This window comes from Microcebus murinus, chromosome 2 (assembly GCF_040939455.1).
Source record: "Microcebus murinus isolate Inina chromosome 2, M.murinus_Inina_mat1.0, whole genome shotgun sequence".
In the NCBI taxonomy this organism is placed as follows: Eukaryota; Metazoa; Chordata; class Mammalia; order Primates; family Cheirogaleidae; genus Microcebus; species Microcebus murinus.
Window position 1 is genome coordinate 4,222,005 of NC_134105.1, and position 21,211 is coordinate 4,243,215.

The 21,211-nt window shown below is 37.4% G+C and overlaps 1 protein-coding gene across 6 annotated transcripts in view; it reads right to left on the reverse strand.

The window, feature by feature from the left end:
* RERE (arginine-glutamic acid dipeptide repeats) overlaps positions 1 to 21,211 on the reverse strand; it is a 405,018-nt gene that overhangs the window by 247,951 nt on the left and 135,856 nt on the right. For 4 of the 6 annotated variants that reach the window (XM_075993756.1, XM_012791485.3, XM_012791482.3 and 1 more), the window contains one exon: positions 11,982 to 12,450. In XM_075993756.1, coding sequence (XP_075849871.1) covers positions 11,982 to 12,306 — 325 coding nt within the window. In that variant the 5' untranslated portion in view covers positions 12,307 to 12,450. Of the gene's footprint in view, positions 1 to 11,981; positions 12,453 to 14,668; positions 16,005 to 21,211 lie in introns of those variants that run through there. The other 2 variants (XM_075993750.1, XM_075993753.1) reach the window with 2 other exon arrangements.

A 21,211-nucleotide genomic window follows, 5' to 3' on the forward strand; every position in this document is an offset into this window, starting at 1 on the left:
AGGTTAAGGCCAGGAAAACATGGGCAAACTGTGGCCTACAGGTCCAATCTGACCTGCTGTCTATTTTTGTAAGGCCCCCAAGCAGAGAATAGTTCTTGCATTTTTTTCTGCTTGGAAAAAAAAGGAATAATTATATTTCTTGACATAGAAATTGTACGAAATTCAAATTTCAGTGTCCATAAATGAAGTTCTACTGAAACATAACCATACCTACTCATTTATATATTATCTATCACTGTTGTCATGCTACAAAGACAGAGTTGAGTAGCTACACCAGAGATTAACTATCCAGCCCTTGAAAGAAAAGTCTGCTGACCATTGCTCTAAAGATGCTCACTAAATAAGTAAAGTAGCTCAACTGATAATGTAAATCTTATACCACAAAAGCCTATGATGTAAAAGAGCTTTTATTTGATAATGACACATACTCAGAAGCCATCTGTTTATAAACTGCTCAGTAATTTTTCTAGATGTTAATATCAAACATACTGGTCTACAGCTTACAAAATATACCTTTTAGCTAATGCCTTCACAAGGATATTAAAGTGCTTTTAATATCACATCTCCAAGTACCTTGTTATATACTTCATTTGGGCTGAAAATTCAGCTCATTTTATGAATACAGATCAGCAATGGCAAATATTCCCATACCTGCACCCACAAAAAAATCATTGTCATTAATCAAACCACTGCTTCCAAATGAACCTATGCTCAGCCTCAAAATCCCAGGCCTTCAAAGGGGGCCAGCCAATCACCTGTAATAGAAGATGAAATACATTTGCCATCCTTATCTATTAACAGATGATCTTTCCTGGAAGAGCTTCATGAATCATCATCTCTCATCAAGCAAGACTGTGTGAACTAGCAAGCATTCTACTGAATATCATTTTAAATATCCACAAAGACTATATCCTAAAAATAAAAAAATGCAATCTATCCCAACAGGTTCAAAAATCTTATCTTTGGAGAGGAAAAACATTATCTTAGGATCCCATCATGTTCATTAGTCATTACAGCCAAACATGAAATGAATGTTAAAAAAAAATTAAATTCAGGAAATCAATCATAAGGAGAGTTGTAGACTTTTGTCAAGATTCAAAGAATTATATAATGTAAGGCCACAGCCCATCTCCTTTCGGAGTTCTGACGATGGAGACTTAGTAACTATAGGTATATATCTTTTAAACCCAGGAGGATTAAATATTAAATAACCCTAATTAACTGGGGTGGTAATTCAGCTTCATTAACTTGATATGCATCTTACATCCCTTTGAAGATTTGGAAAAGTATGGAAACATTTAACAGAATCGAAAGTAGCATATTAACATTTTGGGGCTAAAAGAAATCAGGATACATTTGATATTTTTATTCTTTTTATAGTTGAAAGAATTTGGCCTGTGAGAACAACAGCCTTGTAATTCCAATTTAAAACAGTCATAGTTTGAGCGATGACTTTAATATATGCCTTATTCTTTCTAAACTTGAGTATATATTTATTTATTCCCATTACAGCTCTTGAGGTAGGTACTCTTATCTACATTTTACTGATGAGGAAGACAAAAGGACATAGGCTGTTCCTCGCCTCGGGTAATCCCAAAAGTAGGAGTAAACTCGACTATGCTGTCCCCTCTATGTGTAACTGATTCAGATTTGTGGTCAAGATTGAAACCTAAGCACAGAAATATCTAAGAGAGTTTTTTTAGGCTTGCTTCATTTATAGGTCTAATTTTATAAGTACTTCGGAAAGTTTGTGTTAACAGGCTTATTAAAAATAGAAACAAAATAATAAACTATAAAGGCAAGCTTTAATGCTGAAGATATTCAAAATCCCTTAAAACTGACTATTAACATTTGTTTAACTTATAAATGGGATAAGATTTACAAACTGAACTTTAAGATGTAGACCAGAGTCCTTTGATTTCTAACTTTAACAAACAATAACAGTTTTTCTTTAAAACCAAAGTAAATTTTCTGTGTAGTCATTTCTGCATATAAATATCAGTCCTGAGGACCCTCCCCAAAAGGTCCTTCTATCAAAGCTCTGTGTTTATCACCCAACTCCAAAAGGAAGCACAGCTGAGACAATGCTTTCCATAAGAGGCACCTAAAACACAAAGAGCTAAGCCTTCTAGTCGCTAACCCTGGTTATGCTAATGAATATTTGGAGAATGAATAAGTGCCTAGAATGTGCTAGGCACTTTTCTAGGCACCTGGAATACATCTGAACAAAAACGGAAAAGAGCCCTGTCCTGTAGCAGCCAACCAACAGGGGAAAAGACACACAACAGAAACGAAAATGAAAGTAGTTAGATCAGGTAGGAGGATAAAAGCAGGTAAGGGACTGTGAAGGGTGGTAGGATCCATGGACTGAAAAATCGTAGAGGGATTAAATACTAGGAGTCAAGGGATGCCTGCAGAGAGGTGAAAAACTAAGAAGTAAAAGAGTCAGATCCATGAAATTGAGATGGTAGATTACCAGAAAGTTACATTCCTGAATGTGGTTATTAATTCATAAAAACATCTTCAAAGAATCACCACTTAACATGTTTTTTTGTCCATTATCAAGGGTGATTTTTAAATGGCCACATAAGGAACATTACTACTCTTTTTGGAATATACTGTGGTTCACTGTTTCTTATGTAGACATTTGTGCTTTAAGACAATATATATGGATTATATATTGGGAAAACCTGGGAAGGAAAAACCTCATATTCTGCAAAAAAATGTTCACTAAAAATAAAAAGATATATATAAAATACAGGGTAGGCCAGGCACGGTGGCTCACACATGTAATCCTAGCTCTCTGGGAGGCCGAGGCGGGCTGATTGCTCTAGGTCAGGAGTTCAAAACCTGAGCAAGAGCGAGACCCTGTCTCTACTATAAATAGAAAGAAATTAATTGGCCAACTGATATATATAGAAAAAATTAGCCGGGCATGGTGGCACATGCCTGTAGTCCCAGCTACTTGGGAGGCTGAGGCAGGAGAATTGCTTGAGCCCAGGAGTTTGAGGTTGCTGTCAGCTAGGCTGACGCCACGGCACTCACTCTAGCCTGGACAACAAAGCAAAACTCTGTCTCAAAATGAATGAATGAATGAATGAATGAATGAATGAATGAATGAATGAATGAATGAATGAATGATAAAATAATAAAATAAAATACAGGGTAAAAGGCAGACTACTCAAAACCTATGCAACTCTGAAATCAGACAGCTATTTTGTTAAAAATCAGGAATTATGCCTCAAGAAGTAAGACACCAGGGCAGGTACCCAACAGTGGCTGCAGGTTGCTATAAGGGATGTTTAAAATACATGAAAACAACAGATGCTAGCTTGAAGGCACCAAAACAATACAGATTAAAGTGGGGTTTTTGTGAAGGTAAACACAGCAGCCAGAGCAACCAGTCACAAAGAGTATAAAAATTAGAGTGCATTTCTCTGGGGAGGAAACCCTTAGGTACAGGTGCTCACCTTTCCTTTCATTTTCAGTAGAAATGAAAGGGCTCTGGCCTGTGCAACAGCCAAGTTGAAAGTTTAAATTCTCACCTATTTTTTCCTTTCCTGATAAAACACAATCCCACATTATACTATATAATTATATATTATAATCTACTCCCTCTATTCACATTCACACTCCTCTAGCCTAGGTAAAGTTGTTCATGAACCAGCATCAGTTGTACATGCCATTGACATCATTCCTCTATCTAACTATCACACACACAGCAAAATAAAGTATTTCTAAATATCAGTATCTGATAAGTTCTCATTGACTCTGGTGGAGTCAATGAGTGGAGTCTCCTGATGAAGTGAATACAATAATGAACGCATGTAGTATTCTGGCCATCCCACACCTACTTCCCCTACTAAACTGCTCCCCAATTTCATTTTGGGGAATTACCTTATCCCCGCCATGTGCAGGTTTTGGGGGAACAATAAATCTAGATTTCTGTCTTTTTTTAATACAGACATGCAATTCAAGCTAGACCAACTAAATTTACTCTTCTGTAACTCCTGAGCTCAGTGACAGCAAGGGCAGGAAAAGCTGAAGTGCACCTATACCTAGGTGAAAACACCTAGGTGGAACAGTCAGTAGTTCCCATCAGCCAATAATCAGAATTGCCCTTGGTCCAAGCAGGCTTTGAAGACTTCTCTCCAGCTCCCCGCTCATTATATGAGTTACTCTGCCAACAAATTATCTTTTGTGTTATGTGATCAATATTCTCCACCTTGCATTCGAAAAACTTTAATGAAGACAATATGCTCACTTTTATTAGATCACAGAAACTATATATTTCCCTTCCAGATGAGTGAACTAACGGTTCAAATCCAGTAATCACAATTAGCTTAAATATTCTGAAAAGGTTACCCCTTACCATTCAGTTTACTTTACATAAGTGTTACGCATTTTACCTTTTTAAAAATCATTCTCTTTACATTTTGCTAGCAAGTGAGAGATACACAATGTTTTGTTTTTTTTAAGAAATAAGGTCTTGCTCTGTTGCCCAGAGTGGCCTCAAGTAATCCTCTCACCTCAGCCTCCTGAGTAGCTGAGACTGTAGGTGCTCACCACTGTGCCTAGCTAGATAAACAATTTTTGAAAGCAGATGAGATATATTAATAAGTAATTTGAGAAGAGGGAAAAGGCAAAGTAGTTATATGGTTTGCATCTTCCAAGAAATGGGTCTGCCGCTTTTTTTTCTTTTAACACAGGTATATTTGTGTTAAGATTTTTTATTATCTGTTATTTTATGCAAATGTCCATTCATTCTTGGCTTTAACCAATTCTCATAAGCCCATACCATTTTACAAAATAGTTGAGTGACCTCCACCTCTGAGCCTTTGTTTCCTTATCTGTACAACAGGGAAACAATGCCTAGGTTATGTATGGATTTTCTAAGGACTAGAAATAACATGTACAAAGTAAGTAAGCCCAGTACTAGAAAATAGCAGTTGCTTTAAAAATGGTGGTTAGTTATTATCCATGGTTTTAGCTCCCTCACCCACTCACGTTTTCTAAGTTCACAGTTCCCAAGTTCACAGTTCCCTTTATAATCAGGAGCTTTAAAAGAAGATGCAAATGATTCCCAATCATTTGTTCAGAATTTAATTCTGCAGCTGCCTCTGTTCTTCTTGAACTGTGTGCATTGTATTTCATATCAAAATCTCAAGCCATAAAATCGTATCTTTCATTTTCCTCTTTAAAAAAGATTTTTTTTGTTTTGATCTGCCTAAATTCTAGTCTGCCACAAGTTAAGTAAAAACTGTGCTGGGATGCTCATCTTACTCTCAAAGCAATGGACTCATTTTCTATCTGTGCATTAACTTTAAAAAGACTAGAAGCCCTAGCCTAGATGAGTGATTCTCAAACCTTAACGTGTGTTTAAATTACCTGAGAATCTTAATAATATAAAAAACACATTCTGATTCAGTAGATGAGGTAGGAACCTGAGATTCTGCATTTCTAACCAATTCCCACAGGATGCCATTTGTGGCCAATGCTTAGAACAGAGAGCAACCAGAGTACAAGTTTCATAATACTTACACTGATCCTTTCCTTAGGAAATCCAAAGAGACATGATAAATTAGTCTTAAAACAAATATCACTTCCCATTTTTTTATTGGAATAACTTTAGAGTAACATTTTCTCTTCTTTTACTCTCATAGAAAATATTAATTTTTTATGCACTAAAGAATTACCTTTCATACATGTGAAATCTGAATATCTTCCTTATACTAAACACAATCACTTTTTGGGACTCAGAAAAAGATGAAATAAAATTTCAATAGAAACAGAAGAAATAAAAAGTTAATTAATATAATTTATAACTAAAAGTTCACTACAATGTGATTAAAATTTAAAAATTCCTTTTTCCAAATGATCCAAGGACATACAAACTAAGAGAGCTGATAAAGTCACCTAAACCTGGGCCAAACCTGAGTTTGCCTAACAACAAAGCTCTTCCTGCCAGTTCAGGGTTGAATTGTATCTCACCCACCCACCCCCAAGATTCACATGTTGAAGTCCTGACCCCCAATACCTTAGAATGTGCCCTTATGTTAGAAACAAGGTCATCACTGCCGATATAATTAGTTAAGATAAGGTCATATGAGGTCATAATTACATTGCAGATATAATAAATGACAGTGAAGTAGGGTGGGCTCTCATTCAATAAGACTGATGTCCTTATAAAAAAGAGGAATTTGACAGACACACAGATATGCACACAAGAAGAATGCTATGTGAAGATTATAATTATGCTGCCACAAAGCAAGGAACTATCATAAACTTGGAAGGAGGCTTGGAACAGATCCTGACCTAGAGCCTTCAAAGGAACATGAGCTGGGACACCTTGCTCCTGGACTTATAGCCTACAGAACTGTGAGACAACATATTTCTGCTGTTTAAGCCACTCAGTTTGTGGTACTTTGCTACAGCAGCCGTAACAAACTAACACACAGCCTCACTGTACTTCCTTGCAAACTAGAATAAGGTCTAAAGATGATCATGCAAATAGGCAACCAGATGACAAAGGTCTGGTATGTCAGATTCTGGGCTTGATCCTGCTGGCAACAGGGATATTCAAAGGCTTTAAGCAGGTTAATATTATATATATTAAGTGCAAAAGAATTTATAACAGATGTCAAAAACACTCTGATTCAAGCTCAGCCTAAGAAATTAATTGGCCAATTAATTGCTGTGAGTTAGGCTGAGTTAGCCATGGCACTCACTCTAGCCTGGGCAACAAAGTGAGACTCTGTCTCAAAAAAAAAAAAAAAGATTAGCTGTGGTTGTTATAAAATTTCATGAGAAAGGAATTATGCAGTATTATAGGCTCTTCTGTGTCCACTCAACATTATATTTGATAACAGTATACTTTTTTTTTTTTTTTTTTGGAGACAGAGTCTCACTTTGTTGCCCAGGCTAGAGTGAGTGCCATGGCGTCAGCCTAGCTCACAGCAACCTCAATCTCCTGGGCTCAAGCAATCCCGCTACCCCAGCCTCCCGAGTAGCTGGGACTACAGGTATGCGCCACCATGCCTGGCTAATTTTTTCTATATATATATTAGCTGCCCTATTAATTTCTTTCTATTTATAGTAGAGACGGGGTCTCGCTCTTGCTCAGGCTAGTTTCGAACTCCTGACCTCAAGGGATCCGCCCGCCTCGGCCTCCCAGAGTGCTAGGATTACAGGTGTGACCCACCGGCGCCCAGCCAATAACAGTTTACTTTTAAACAGCTTTTACAAATATTTTGATTGAAACTAAATTCCCAGGTTTCAATTTGCCTAGTTTGGATCTTTTCCAGCTTAAATTCCATTGGCATCAAAAGAAAGTAACACTTCAGTGTTCAAAATGTAATCAATTCTAGTTTCCAGGTCACTTTTTTAATTTAAGTCCCCAATTCCTAACAATATTGGGGAAATTTTGCAAATAAAAAAATGCAAAATATTTTATATCACTGAAGATTTCTCAAATAACAAAGTTAGTTGTCTTTTTTTTTTTGAGACAGAGTCTCGCTCTGTCAGCCTGATTAGAGCGCAGTGGAATCATCATAGCTCACCTCAAACTCCTGGGCTCAAACAATCCTCTTGCCTCAGCCTCCCAAGTAGCTGGGACTACAGGCTAATTTTTCTATTTTTAGTAGAGATGGGGTCCTGCTCTTGCTCAGGATGGTCTCAAACTCCTGACCTCAAGTGATCCTCCTGCCTTGGCCTCTCAGAGAGCTAGGATGACATGTGTGAGCCACTGTATCCAGCCAGTTCCTTGTCTTTTATGTATAAAATTTATGATCTGAAAATTTATTTTGTACTTTGTTCATGAAAGTAGAAAGAACAGATATTATAGATATGAAAACCCTGAATTTTTTATTTTTTTAACCCCTCTCATGTATGTGATGGAGATTTCTGTTATTCTAGGACTACAGGTAGGGTAAATGGAGAGCCAAACAAAATTATCAGTTAATAAGACAGAATACAAGAAGAGAACCAACCTAACAGGCATTTTAAAAAAGACATGTTTCCCTATCCAAATACCAAGTAATATTGATATGTAAAAGTTTTAAAAGCTCTCAATACTACAAATTTAATGTTTTGCTAGTTCTACCTAGATCAGAAATAAAGGAATCAAACTTCCTAGGACCTAACTGAAAATACTAGAAAGAAATTAATATGCTACCTATCCTATGCTAAAGAAGGCCCTAAGGAAAATTTAGCTGCACACAGCTGTGTAATAAATCAATTTGTTACTGTGACAGTCATCTTAAAAGTAAAGTAACTGTTGACAGACAACAAAGAAGTCAGATTAGACACAGGGGCAATATACAATAGAGCCCCATAAGGTTTTTGTTTTTAATGAGCCTGTTAAATCATTCATTGAGAAATAAATGATTCAAGATAGACTTCCAGAAGCACTGTTCTAACTCTAATATCATTAATCAGTCAAGAAATTTTTTTGAAATGTTTTCAGACACACTGTTGTCATAGCAGCCAGGAATTCAATGCCAAGCAAAAAAAGAAAAAAGTTGCTGTCTTTTTGGAAGAGGGAGATATTAATCCTAAAATAATAAAATAAATATAAAATTATTACTGTTATAAATGCTAGAAGGAAGGAGAAAATGTCATAACATTATCTATTAAGGAAATATGGCTAACCCAGGAGACGAAAGGCAATGGCATTGGAGTGAGAAAGTTAAAGAAAGGATAAGAAGTAAGTGTATCTTGTGAGGGGAGAGAGTTGGTTCCCTAAGTGAGCACAGCAAGTGCAAAGGCCCTGGGGCAGAAGATATAACATGGGCACTATTAAGTAACAAAGTCCATTATGCTGAGCTCCTGAGGACAAAATAAAGATAAATCCAAAGATGAGCAACAGCCAAAAAGATCTGGTTGTGACATGCATGAAATTAAAACTTAGTGACAAATTCTAAATACTCAATTTCTCAATAAAATCTTGTTTCTCAGATCAACTAATCTGAATATAGACCTATCCCCTTAGGACAAAAAAGTTTAGTTATATAACAGCCTATTTTTATTCTCTAAGTATCACTGCTTAGTGATACTTATCATTTTGTGAGTTGTCTATAATTTATACTTAATCCAAGTATTAAAACCCATTCAGAAAAATAGAAACGCAAAAACTAAATTTTTAAAATATTAATCTGTGCATTATATTCTATAGAAAAAAATGTGCATTAAAGATCTACCATTCAAAAACTAGTAATCCATTGAAGACATCCTTTATAATATTCCCTGGAGGTTCTAAGCATTTAAGATACAACTAAGCATACAGAATGTCTGCAACTGAGTGAGGATAATGGTTTTTCATCACTAACAAAGGAATGTTATTGAAGTAGTTGAAATGAAGGAAAAAAAAAAAAACAGGAAGGCAAACAAAGGAAAGAAAAAAATCAACTCCCATCTAGAAATTGAATCACAGTACGCTAACTTTTGATTCTTCAGTTTAAGTAAACCTAAAAAATAGGCAATATTTAACAAATCCTCATTTAGAAAGTTATGTGGAGATGGCAACCAAGTTATTTAGCTTCAAACGCACCCCAAAAAAGAAAAGATACCAATGGGAAGGTCAAAGACAATCTCCTTATCAAAGAGTCAAATATCCAGTGGACCTGGGTAGGTACAAACCCGAGGCCACAGCACTGCCCCCACCCGAGTACAAAGGGTTATGCTTCGGGTACCACAGGAATTTCTGTGGCATTTCTGGCCTTTATGGATCCTTTATAACATATTTGACTTCCACAAAGAACATATCTTTTTCACATTTCACAAAGGTCTTCAGATTTTTAAAAACAATGCCTGCATCTATAAATACACAGTCCTTCCCAAAGCACTTTACTATGAACCGTTTTACAAATAATCCCTTAGCCGTCTCCCTCCACATATTCTGAAAACCAAAGAGAGGATCTTGTCACCTTGTAGAAGGTGGAAGTTGAATGTGCAACATTTCTCAAATCTGTTTCCTCCAAACTGGTTTTCTTAGGGAGATATTCAGCAGAAACAGATGCCACAGTCCCATAAATGGGACAAAGAGGTGTTTTTCATGTTAGAGCTTTCCTAAACTGCAGGACTTGTGGAAGTCACTAATTATGAATCTCTCATGAGGGGGCAGTACAGGCATTTCCAAATGTATGTGAATACTAACATTTTGGTGAAATGTTCCCACTGATACAGGAGTAACATTCCATTTTATAAATATTAAGAATAACTGGTATTCAATACCACATAAAGTAGCTGGCCTTTTGACCATGCTCCAAACAAACACATTACTGCATTAAATTAGAAAGAGAAAACAATAACAAGTAGATCTTTCCTTATATTTAAGTTATCATAATGTATTCTATATCTAAATGAGTCAAGATATTCTGTTCCTTTTGCATGATTTAGAAATAAAGAAGCCCTAAATGAACAATTTCTGGTAACTAAGAGATTCTTTAGACACTAAGAAATTCTTACTGCCCAATATCTAAGTCTGAATCAAAGATAAAAATATATAGCCGGGCATGGTGGCTCAATGCCTGTAATCCTAGCACTCTGGGAGGCCAAGGCGGGAGGATTGCTCGAGGTCAGAAGTTCAAAACCAGCCTGAGCAAGAGCCAGATCCCATCTCTACTAAAAATAGAAAGAAATTAATTGGCAAGCTACAAATATATAGAAAAAATTAGGCGGGCATGGTGGCACGTGCCTGTAGTCCCAGCTACTCGGGAGGCTGAGGCAGAAGGATCGCTTGAGCCCAGGAGTTTGAGGTTGCTGTGAGCTAGGCTGATGCCACAGCACTCTAGCCAGGGCAACAGAGTGACAACTCTGTCTCAAAAAAAAAAAAAAAAATCTATAGTACTGTAACATACACATGTCACTACATCACTGCAACAGAGCTGTAAACTGCTCTAAAACCTCAACTCTGATAATTTTATTTTATATAAATATCTTCTCAGTTAATCTTAAACCAAGAAACTGTAGTTGTGAATACAAATTTGTGTTCAGTTTTAACGCTAATATCTTTTGAAATTTAAAACTAATTTCTATATGGGGAAAAAAATCTGGAACTTCACATGAAGTTCAGAATAGTTATCGTACTCTTCAGTAAAATGACTGTTTCAGGTTAATGACATAACACAGTAAAGTACTTTAATCTCATTCTTGGAAAAAATCAAACTGGGCAGATTTAATCTATTAATTACATCTCATATGAAATTTATGTCAATCTTCACTAGTTTTACTGGCTTCTGTAAGAAAAGTATGTTGACACACACAATACATCTAATGAAAAAAAAAAAAGATTTGCTGGTGTCTGACAAGTTCTGACTCACTTGTTTCCCTGCATCTCATCTAAAAGCTGGGTCTGTCTCTCTCTAAGCAAAGCTATAAAAGCCACAATACACTGAATGGTCATAATACATTTTCTGGAAAACCAAATAGGTAAGATGGCTTCAACTACTATCATTGATTTGAGAGCCTGAAGCTCAAACTTTGGAAAAGAGGTTAACAGAAGCAATAAGGTCTGCAAGGCCATTAAAAAATACCCCTCTAGCTTCTGGTCAATCCCATCCCAACATAAAATTCCTGTTTCCAAGAATCTTAAGGCTTACTTGTCTCCACTATGTATTCCATTCTGTAGGGCCATCACAGACTAATTTGTGGTTGAAGATAAAAAAGATGGATTCAAAGGATGAAAAATACTACACAGGTGGTTAAGTGAGAGAACAAACAACATGGGAAAACAAGGAAAGAACTCAAAAATGCACAAACCAGGACAGAAGACCAAGAAAGACACAAGAAAGAAGTCAGTCAACCAATCTGCCCAAAAGTGGGTCACGTGTTTGTTAAACTGAGTCTTCCTACACAAAACTATTATCTACTTTTCTGGGTTCCAAGTCCTCCTTAACATACAAAAAGTGAATTTATTTCATCATCATACTAAGATCATTCCCCCATCACAAACACTGTAAAGACATAAACATAATGCTCCTTACCTCCTGGTCTGTAGACAACATCATCCTCAGTGATGTAGGATGTTATCTCACCAGTATCTGTCCTTTCATAACGAGATTTTTTTTTCGGTGGTTTCTTTTTGTTCTTCTTTGTGGACTCCTCTGTGGTGGCACTATTGTTGTCATTGTCCTCATCTTCACTATGATCACTCTCAGCATAATTTTTGGCTCCACCTTCCAAGGTACAGCTGCGGCGTGGTCTTGAATTCTCACTCTCTCTTGCCTTGTCTCTTTTGTCTCTCTCACGGTCCCGATCTCGGTCCCGGTCCTTCTCTTTGTCTTTATCTTTGTCTTTGTCAGCTGTCATGATTCGCCACGTGCCTTCTTCTGTCCTCTCACGGCTAGGCCTCCGTGAAAGGTAGACAGTAAGCCTGGGCTTCAGTCTTCTGAATTTCTCACTCAATTCCAGGGAAAATCCAACCACTCCAACAACCCCAACGTTTCAAAAATGCTGGGAGAGAAAAATGAGAGAAAGAAATTGGTTTTACTTTAATGTTTTCTCATATTTCCTTCATAAAATAATGTTTTGTTAAACCAATGTCTTACTTTAAACAAATGTCATGTCTTACAACTAAAAACTTCTCACAGACCATATGAAGAAAATTAAGACAAAATGATATAAAAGTTAAATATGTAGTTTTTGGCCCCAGCTAGCAAATGGTTTGGAGTTTTCTACCATACCAATAACAAAAACTGAATGCATAAAAATAAACTATATAAGATCCCAAAATTGTCCTGAAAAAAAAAATAAATAAAAAAAAAAAATAAACTATACTTCCTGTATGCCAATTATTTTTTTCCTTTTTAAAGACAAAGTAAAGCATACCCTACTGAACAACATATAATGGATATTATTATACAAAAAGAACTTCATAACCCACAATATTAGAGTGGAAAAAACCTACAGTAAAAATTATTTCTACTTGGAAAAATAGTAATAATTTATACAGCCATGTAAAATGTCTCAGGATATCACACAGAGCTCTATATTCCAGAGACTCGATTCTACAAATTCCCAGAGCTCCTCTCAAGAATAAACATAAGATTTGACTCAAATGAAAGTGAGAGCCTCAAACAAGATTCTTTCACCTTCAATTGCATCTTACACATCTTCTCAGTCTACCATTCTAGTTATGTTCCAAGAAAAATGGTTTCTCTAAAGATATATCATTTCTGCTTTAACAAAACATAGCAAATTTCCAGAAACAACCTTCTATCTTTAGAGAATATTAAGTGGTTTTTACATTCTTTCAAATTTCCACTATAAAGAGCCTCCTTAATAAATTCCTCCTCAGAACTAAACCCAACAAGAAAAGTCTGAAGTTTTTAAGAGTTTGCAATGCAAAGAATAAATCCCAAACTTCAACCCAATACAGTTCTTATAAAAATTTTACAGTGGGTGGGGGGGACGACTTCTTTACAAGTCAGTTTTGGAACAGACTTAATAACCGGTCGTTTTATCTTTTGTGTTCTTTTATCATCTTCCCCAATTATCTTATCTCACTTGTTCAATAATCTTTACTATATACTTTCTAGATGCCAGGTGTTCAGAACTAAAAATACAATGAGAGAGAAAAAAAACTCATGGTCCTTGCCCTCAATGCTCAAATGCAACAAAAGGAGGCAATTGATGAATCTATTATAAGAACCATCTGTTTCTCATGCAACTAGGGCCAGATAGGAAACAGCACATGCAAACAAACAAAAAACTGGTCCTCTTTACTTAGACACAACAACAAACAAATCAGTTTGTAGTTACATGCCTCAGATGCAGAGAATACTCTTTGGTTATGCCAAAACCATAAAAATTATATACTCTCTCCAAAGCTCCTAGATCAAATCTGACACCAGAAAATACTTCCCTATAAGCATGTCAAATATCATTCAGAAAAGTAAAAAATTTTAACTACAAGACAACCTTTGGGAGACAATGAGGGAGCAATAATGCTGATCATCTATAAGCAAGGTCAGAAGGTTGAAAGTACATAGCACAAAGCAAGATTCCCTTCCTCCTACATAGGAAATAATGCTTTCAGACAGGATTTCAATTGTCTAAACATATTTAAAGAAAAGGAAAAATTATTCTAGTGCCTACAGAAGTTTTGCCTAAATGAATTATCTGCTAAACAGACAGTAATAAATTCCCAAGTCCTTGTAGGTCACTAGTGAGAGCAACTGAAAATACACAAAGAGACATATTACTTTCTTCACCAGTCTTAAGTTTAGAGCATGAACAAGCCAATCATGCAAGAAAGAAAACTATCAGAAAACACAGTTGTTAAAACATTCCTCTTTGACACTGAAAACTTATCAAGGCCCCTAAAAAGCTTTGGCTGAATCCTCTCAGTTGTACTTTCCAACAGAAATACTTCCATAAGTTTAAGGAAAAAAATCATTCTCCCTAAGGTTAACAAGATAGCTGCTCCAGAAAATTGTGTAAAAAACTTTATCTCAACAGCACAATTCACAATCCCAAAGATGCAGAATCAACCCAAGTGCCCATTAATTCATGAGTGGATTAATAAATGTGGTATATGCACATCATGGAGCACTACTCTGCCATAAAAAAAATGAAATAATAGCTTCTGCAACAATCTGGATGAAACTGGAGACCATCCTCATTAGCAAAGTATCACAAAAATGGAAAAACAAACACCACATGTACTCACTATTAAACTGGAACCAGCTGATCAGCACTCATGTGCACAGATGGAAGTAAAACTCAACGGAAATTGTGCAGGTGGAAGAAGGGAGCAAGGGATGGGTGAGAAAGAAATGTACCCATACTTAATGGGTACAATGTACACTATCTAGGTGATGGGCACACTTATAACTTTGACTAAAGCAGCACAAAAGCAATCGATGTAACCAAAATATTTGTACCCCTGTAACATTTGGAAATTTTTTTAAATAGAAAAAAAAACTTATTTCAGCATCCAAAGAGAAAAAATTAAATAAATCCAAATCACACATTCAACACTACTCACTAAAAAATCACATCCAATTTCCATTTACAAAGAACATAGAATTGTTTCTGCCAAGAGTGAGCAAAAAAAATTTAATATAGATGTCTATAAAATGAAATCCAGTGTATAGAATAAAAGCAATGTTCTTAGTTATCTGAAAGTTGGCTCTCTTTATATATCATATTGCCTATATATTAATCAAATATATTAATGATTATTATATCACATATTTATTTAACCAACTTTCAGACAACTAAGAACATTGATAACCAAGGCAAAAGTCAATCTAATTATCATTTACATTTGGCTCTAAAATATAGCTCACTGGGGATATACTTTTTTCCTCTGCATTTAATGTATTAATCAAAAATTTTCTGAGCCTCTATATATAGTTGACCAACATACACCAACAATGTGACATTTGGCCAGGCATTGTGGCCCTATAATCCAGCACTTTGGGAGGCCAAGGTGGAAGGATCACAGGAAGCCAGGAATTCAAGACCAGCCTGGGCAACATAGTGAGACCTCATTTCTACAATAAATAAAATGTGACATTTGAGAAAAGGGACCCAGAGAGGAACCAGGTAGCACTGAGAGTTGTCATTTCAATTTGCTAGAAATGATCTACAGAGCAGAACACACAATAGTGTCATTATAGCAACATGAGGTTTATACAGAGCAGGTCCCTCATTTGATTCTTTCAACAACTCAGTGAAGAGAACCACACAGAAGTTGTCATGCCCACTTATAAACTATAAAACTGAGAAGAGATCATCCACAAAAGGCCATATCACCAGTGAGTACAAAGACTGGATTCTAAAGCAGCTCTTACAAAGCAAAATCCTATCTGACCTGATTAGGACCTGCTACTACTTGTTCTGCCAGGGTCTCCAGCTCTTCATATGCACCAACTTTTCCTACAAGTATCCATGCTGATAATTTGCACACACAGATTTAGGAAACACACTCATTTTAGGAAACAGCCCCCCCCCAACCCAGAAGATATTTTTTTCCAGGAAGAAAATCAAAATTATTGAAAATGTCTATATCAGAGCAGGTGGGGGGTGAGGGGATGGGTATATACATACATAATGAATGCAATGCGCACCAACTGGGGGATGGACATGCTTGAGGCTCTGACTCGAAGGGGGGCAAGGGCAATATACGTAACCTTAACATTTGTACCCCCACAATATGCTGGGGGAAAAAAAGAATAAAGCACACACAAAAAAAAGAAAATGTCTATATCAATTACTGTTCAACCTAGTGAAGCAGAAGGTTCAATATAACAGATTTTAAGTAATACAAGGAAGAAAATCTAATCTAGAACGCATTTCAGATTTACAACAAGCTTCATCTACTCGTTGAACAAATGTTTCCTGAATGTGCTACTTCCTGTTTCCCCTATTATGTGCTACTTTCTGCCCTAGGTGCTGGGAAAAAGCAGAACCACACACAAAAATCTGTACACTCACGGAGCTTATATGCTAGAGACTAGAGAGGAATCATAAACAAAAGGGACCACACACACACACACACACACACACACACACACACACACACACACGAGAAACAGAGAGAGAGAGAGAGAGAGAGAGAGAGAGAGAGAGAGAGAGAGAGAGAGAGAGAGAGAGAGAGAGAGAGAGAGAGAGAGAGAGAGAGAGAGAGATAGATCTCTTAAGTGGGGAATCTAATGGGGATAGGGAGTGTAGGAGGGCTGCAATTTTAAACAAGATGGTCAGGGCAGGCTTCATTGAGGTGCCTTTGATCCTGAGTAAGAGAGAGAGAGGAAGACATGAGGACACATGAAGGGAGATGATTCCAAAAGAGGGAAATGCAGTGCAAATGCCCAAAGCAGGAGTAAGTCCAGCACGCTCTAGACTTCAGAGGCCAGAGGGGCAGGAGTGGCATGAGAAGAGGGAGAGTCCAGAAAGGTGAAGGGTCAGAGGGAGGGGGGCCTGGAACCTGTCAGGCCTTGTAGGCCAGTGTAAAGGCTTTGCTTTTACTCAAGTGAAATGAAACGGCTTGAGTGAAGCTTCAGCAAGGATGTGAATAGCAAAGAAAGACACAATCTGACTTCTGTTTACATAAGATCACCCTGGCCACTAAGAAACACCTAAAAGGATGCAAGGGGCACAACATGAGGAGTGGGGAGGGAGAAGGCTTGGGAAACAACCCAAGGAAGGGGTAAAGGCAGTTGCCCAGGGGATGGCAGCAGAGAAGGGAAGAAGTCAGATTTTCTGTGTATTTTTAAGGTAAGAGTCAAATAAGATGTGCTGATAAACTGTGACGTGAGGGATGAGAGAAAAAAAGTCAAGACAACTTCAAGGTATCTGGCCTTAGCAGCTGGATGGATGAAGCTGCCTTATGTAAGTTTTCTGGAAGACGAGCAGCTCAGGTATGAACATGTTAAGTTTGAGAAGCCTATAAAAACCAGAGACTCTAAACGGCAGAGGTCCAGGTGAGAGACAGAAATTTAGTTTTTAAAGCCGTGAGGCTGAGTGAGATCACCAACGAAGTGAAAACAAGTAATTTTTTGATAAAAACTTTAGAACTCAAGAAACATTTATTACTCATGCTTGAGTAGAAAGGATATTCAAAACAGACTTGTAAATTATACATTTCCAAAAGCAGTACCCCGACGAATACACTTTTTTAGAAGTCTATTCCTCACTAGTTTTCTGTTTATACGATTGTACTCCATCATTTGATTTTAATTGATCAAATATAGTCAGTTGGCTTAGTTTTGTTTTGTTTCGTTTTGTTTTTAAAACAGAGTCTCATCTCACTCTGTTGCCCAGGCTAGAGTGCTGTGGAGTCAGCCTAGCTCACAGCAACCTCAAACTCCTGGGCTCAGGTGATCCTACTGCCTCAGCCTCTCGATTAGCTGGGACTACAGGCATGCGCCACCATGCCTGCCTAATTTTTTTATATATATATTTTAGTTGTCCAATTAATTTCTTTCTATTTTTAGTAGAGACAGCATCTCGCTCTTTCTCAGGCTGGTTTCGAACTCCTGACCTTGAGAGATCTGCCCACCTTGGCCTCCCAGAGTGCTAGGATTACAGGCATGAGCCACCATGCCAGGCCTTTAGTTTTGTTTTAATCAGGGTCAAGGCTTTCAAGAGAGTCAGTGACATAAAACTGTTCTTCATTACTTCAAGTTATTTCAACCTCACAACTCACTCTACCTATGAGTCAGTTTCACTGCTGTAAAATGGGGACAATACCTAGTCACTTCACAGTGCTGCTGCTAAGTTAGGTATACTATATGTATACCTATTATTATTATAAATTGTTAATACAAAGTACTTTACAAATATAAAGTATGAATAAGGTATATTTATTTCAGTCATGACTTACTCTCTACTATAGTAGGTAATAGCCAATAGTGTATTGTGTTGTGCAAGATATAAAGATAGCCAAAACATCTCTATCCTCAAGAAACTTACCTATTTGGGGGGTAAAATTTACCCAAATGCATGACTAATAAATCATACAGAATTAACTACAAATAAAGAAAATTTTCAAAAATATCTCTTGGATCATATAAAACTAACTTATCCCTAAAAACTTAGCTCTCCCTTCTGAATTCTAATCATCCCAGTTGTTCAAGCCAGACTCTTCGTAGGATACTTGACTCTCAACCAAATGCAGTGAGTGAAGTCTAATTAATTCTTCCTCACTCAATCATTGCACATAATATTTACATTTTTCCAAATGCCCAACCACACACCAGGCATTTTGCTCAGCTCTTACAGTCTACCAAACATCCAGACTAGCTGAAATTTATCCATTGCTCCAACTCAATCTTAAGAATCTTAACTTGCCTACTTCAAGCCACCATTATCTCTTATACAGATTAATACAATTGCTTTCTAACAGGTCTTTGTGATTACTAAATTTTGTTTATGCCTTCCATCTAATCTGTCCTCCGATGCAGCCAGCCAGCATGTTTGACACACATTTTTAAACAACTTTATTGAAATATAATTCATATATACCACGCAAATCACCATTTAAAGTATACAATTCAATACCCACTGTTCCTTTTCAAAGATTATAGAGATCTGCATGTCCTGGCTGCCCATTCACCACTCCCGTACTGCTTCCAACCCTCCTGTGCACTGTTGCCACCTCAAGACATTCCAGTCCCCGAAATCCACCTGTTAGAATCCTCTTCCCCTTCCCTTTCTCGGCCTACCTTCTACTCACCCTCAGGGTCTCCACATTTCTGCTCTCCAACTCCAGGACGCCTCCCAGACTGACTCAGAGTCCACCCTCTTATTTCACCCCACCCTGCCTGTAAAGTGGCCCTGATCGATCCCACTATTGCTAACGTGTGTCACTTCACTAACTGCAAGGTCCATGAGGACAAGGACCACATTTATTACATCATATTCCCATTCCCTGAAACAATTCCCACTAAAGCAATTTCCTCTCTGTAGGAAATCCACCATTTAGCAGCAGCTGACAGGGATGACCACATACCCTCCTTCTGGAAAGTCTCTTTTCCTTTTCCTTTCCCAGCACAGTTCTCTCCTGGGCCTATTTAACTGCTCCGCCTCTTGTCAAGATACTGTCTGGAGCCCTCTTTTTCTCATCATCTACTTTCTACTTGGTCAATCTCACACATGTCCATCACCTCTCAGCAGATACCATGTACACACAGGAGATCCACAAATGTTTTTCCTACTGCTCCAGATGCATGTGGAAACTGCCCACCTGAGATCTCCTCTTGGATGTACTGAAGGTGCCTCAACATATCCAAACCAAAAGCATATTATATTCTGGCCCAGATCAGCTCCATTCCTAGATGGTTTCTCCATGCTCATTCTGGTATACAAGTTGGTATCTTTAGTGCCTCCTCTCTCTAATCACAATATCGTATCATCAACAAATTTTGTCCTTGTTACCTTATAAATTTCTCTCAAATTCATCTACTTCCCAACACTCAACACCACAATCTTAGTTCAAGCTACTAGTATATAGCTTTCCTGGACCACTTCAGTCAACTTTTTGATTGGTCTCTTCAAATTCACTCCTCTGAACCCCTACAATTCTTTTTTTATACTGCAATTAGGGTATGCCTTTCAAAAGGCTAATGACATTATGTGTCAATCCCCACTTTGCAATACTTCAGGGATTTCTCATTTGTGCTAGATAAAATCCCACGCCTGTAATCCTAGCACTGCGGGAGGCCGAGGCGGGCCTGCTCGAGGTCAGGAGTTCGAAACCAGCCTGAGCAAGAGCAAGATCCCGTCTCTACTATAAACAGAAAGAAATTAATTGGCCAAATAATATATATAGAAAAAATTAGCCGGGTATGGTGGCACATGCCTGTAGTCCCAGCTACTCGGGAGGCTGAGGCAGGAGGACTGCTTGAGCCCAGGAGTTTGAGGTTGCTGTGAGCTAGGCTGACGCCACGGCACTCACTCTAGCCTGGGCAACAAAGTGAGACCCTGTCTCAAAAAAAAAAAAAAATCCCAAATCTTTACCATGATTTACAGGCATTTATCTTTTTTTTTTTTTTTTTGGCCTCATCCACACACCACTCTCTTATACTCTACATTCAGCCATATTATCTTTCCCTCAGTTCCTTGACACATCATACTCCTCCTACCCAGAGTCCTTTGTTCGTGGTCTTCCTTCCCCCTGTGATGCTCTTCCCCTTACTCTTCCTCCAAGTCATAGCTCAACAGCAATGTACCAAAGATGGCCTTTCTTGTACAAAATAAGTAGGTTAAATTCCCTTCATAGAACTTTCCACAACTGTAATTTTACATTTCTTTGTGTAATTTGATTAATTTCTCTCTCCACCACCAAGCTAGAAGTTCCATGAGGGACTAACCCTCAATGGTTTTTGCCCTCTATTGTATTCCCACTTCCTAATTCACTGCCTGGCACATAAAGAGTAATAAATTATTTATTCTTCCTTCCCTCCCTCTCACACATAAGCTGGATCAATAAAGAGCACATTATAATGAGACTTTTATTTGGTAAAGAAGTATTTCATGAATAAATAACTGAAAAGGTACTTAAGCTGGTTCACAAACTATGAATAGAATTAGGAGAAGCAAAGAGAAAGGCATTCCAGGTGGAAAGAACTTCACTTAAAAGAATGTTCAATTAAATGGCCGCCTTTGATGGCAGCCACAGGGAAGAAAAGCAGGTGGAGAGATAAGTTTAGGTAGAGTGGGTGGAATGGATAATGGGACGCCCTAAAATAATAAAGCAGCTAACACT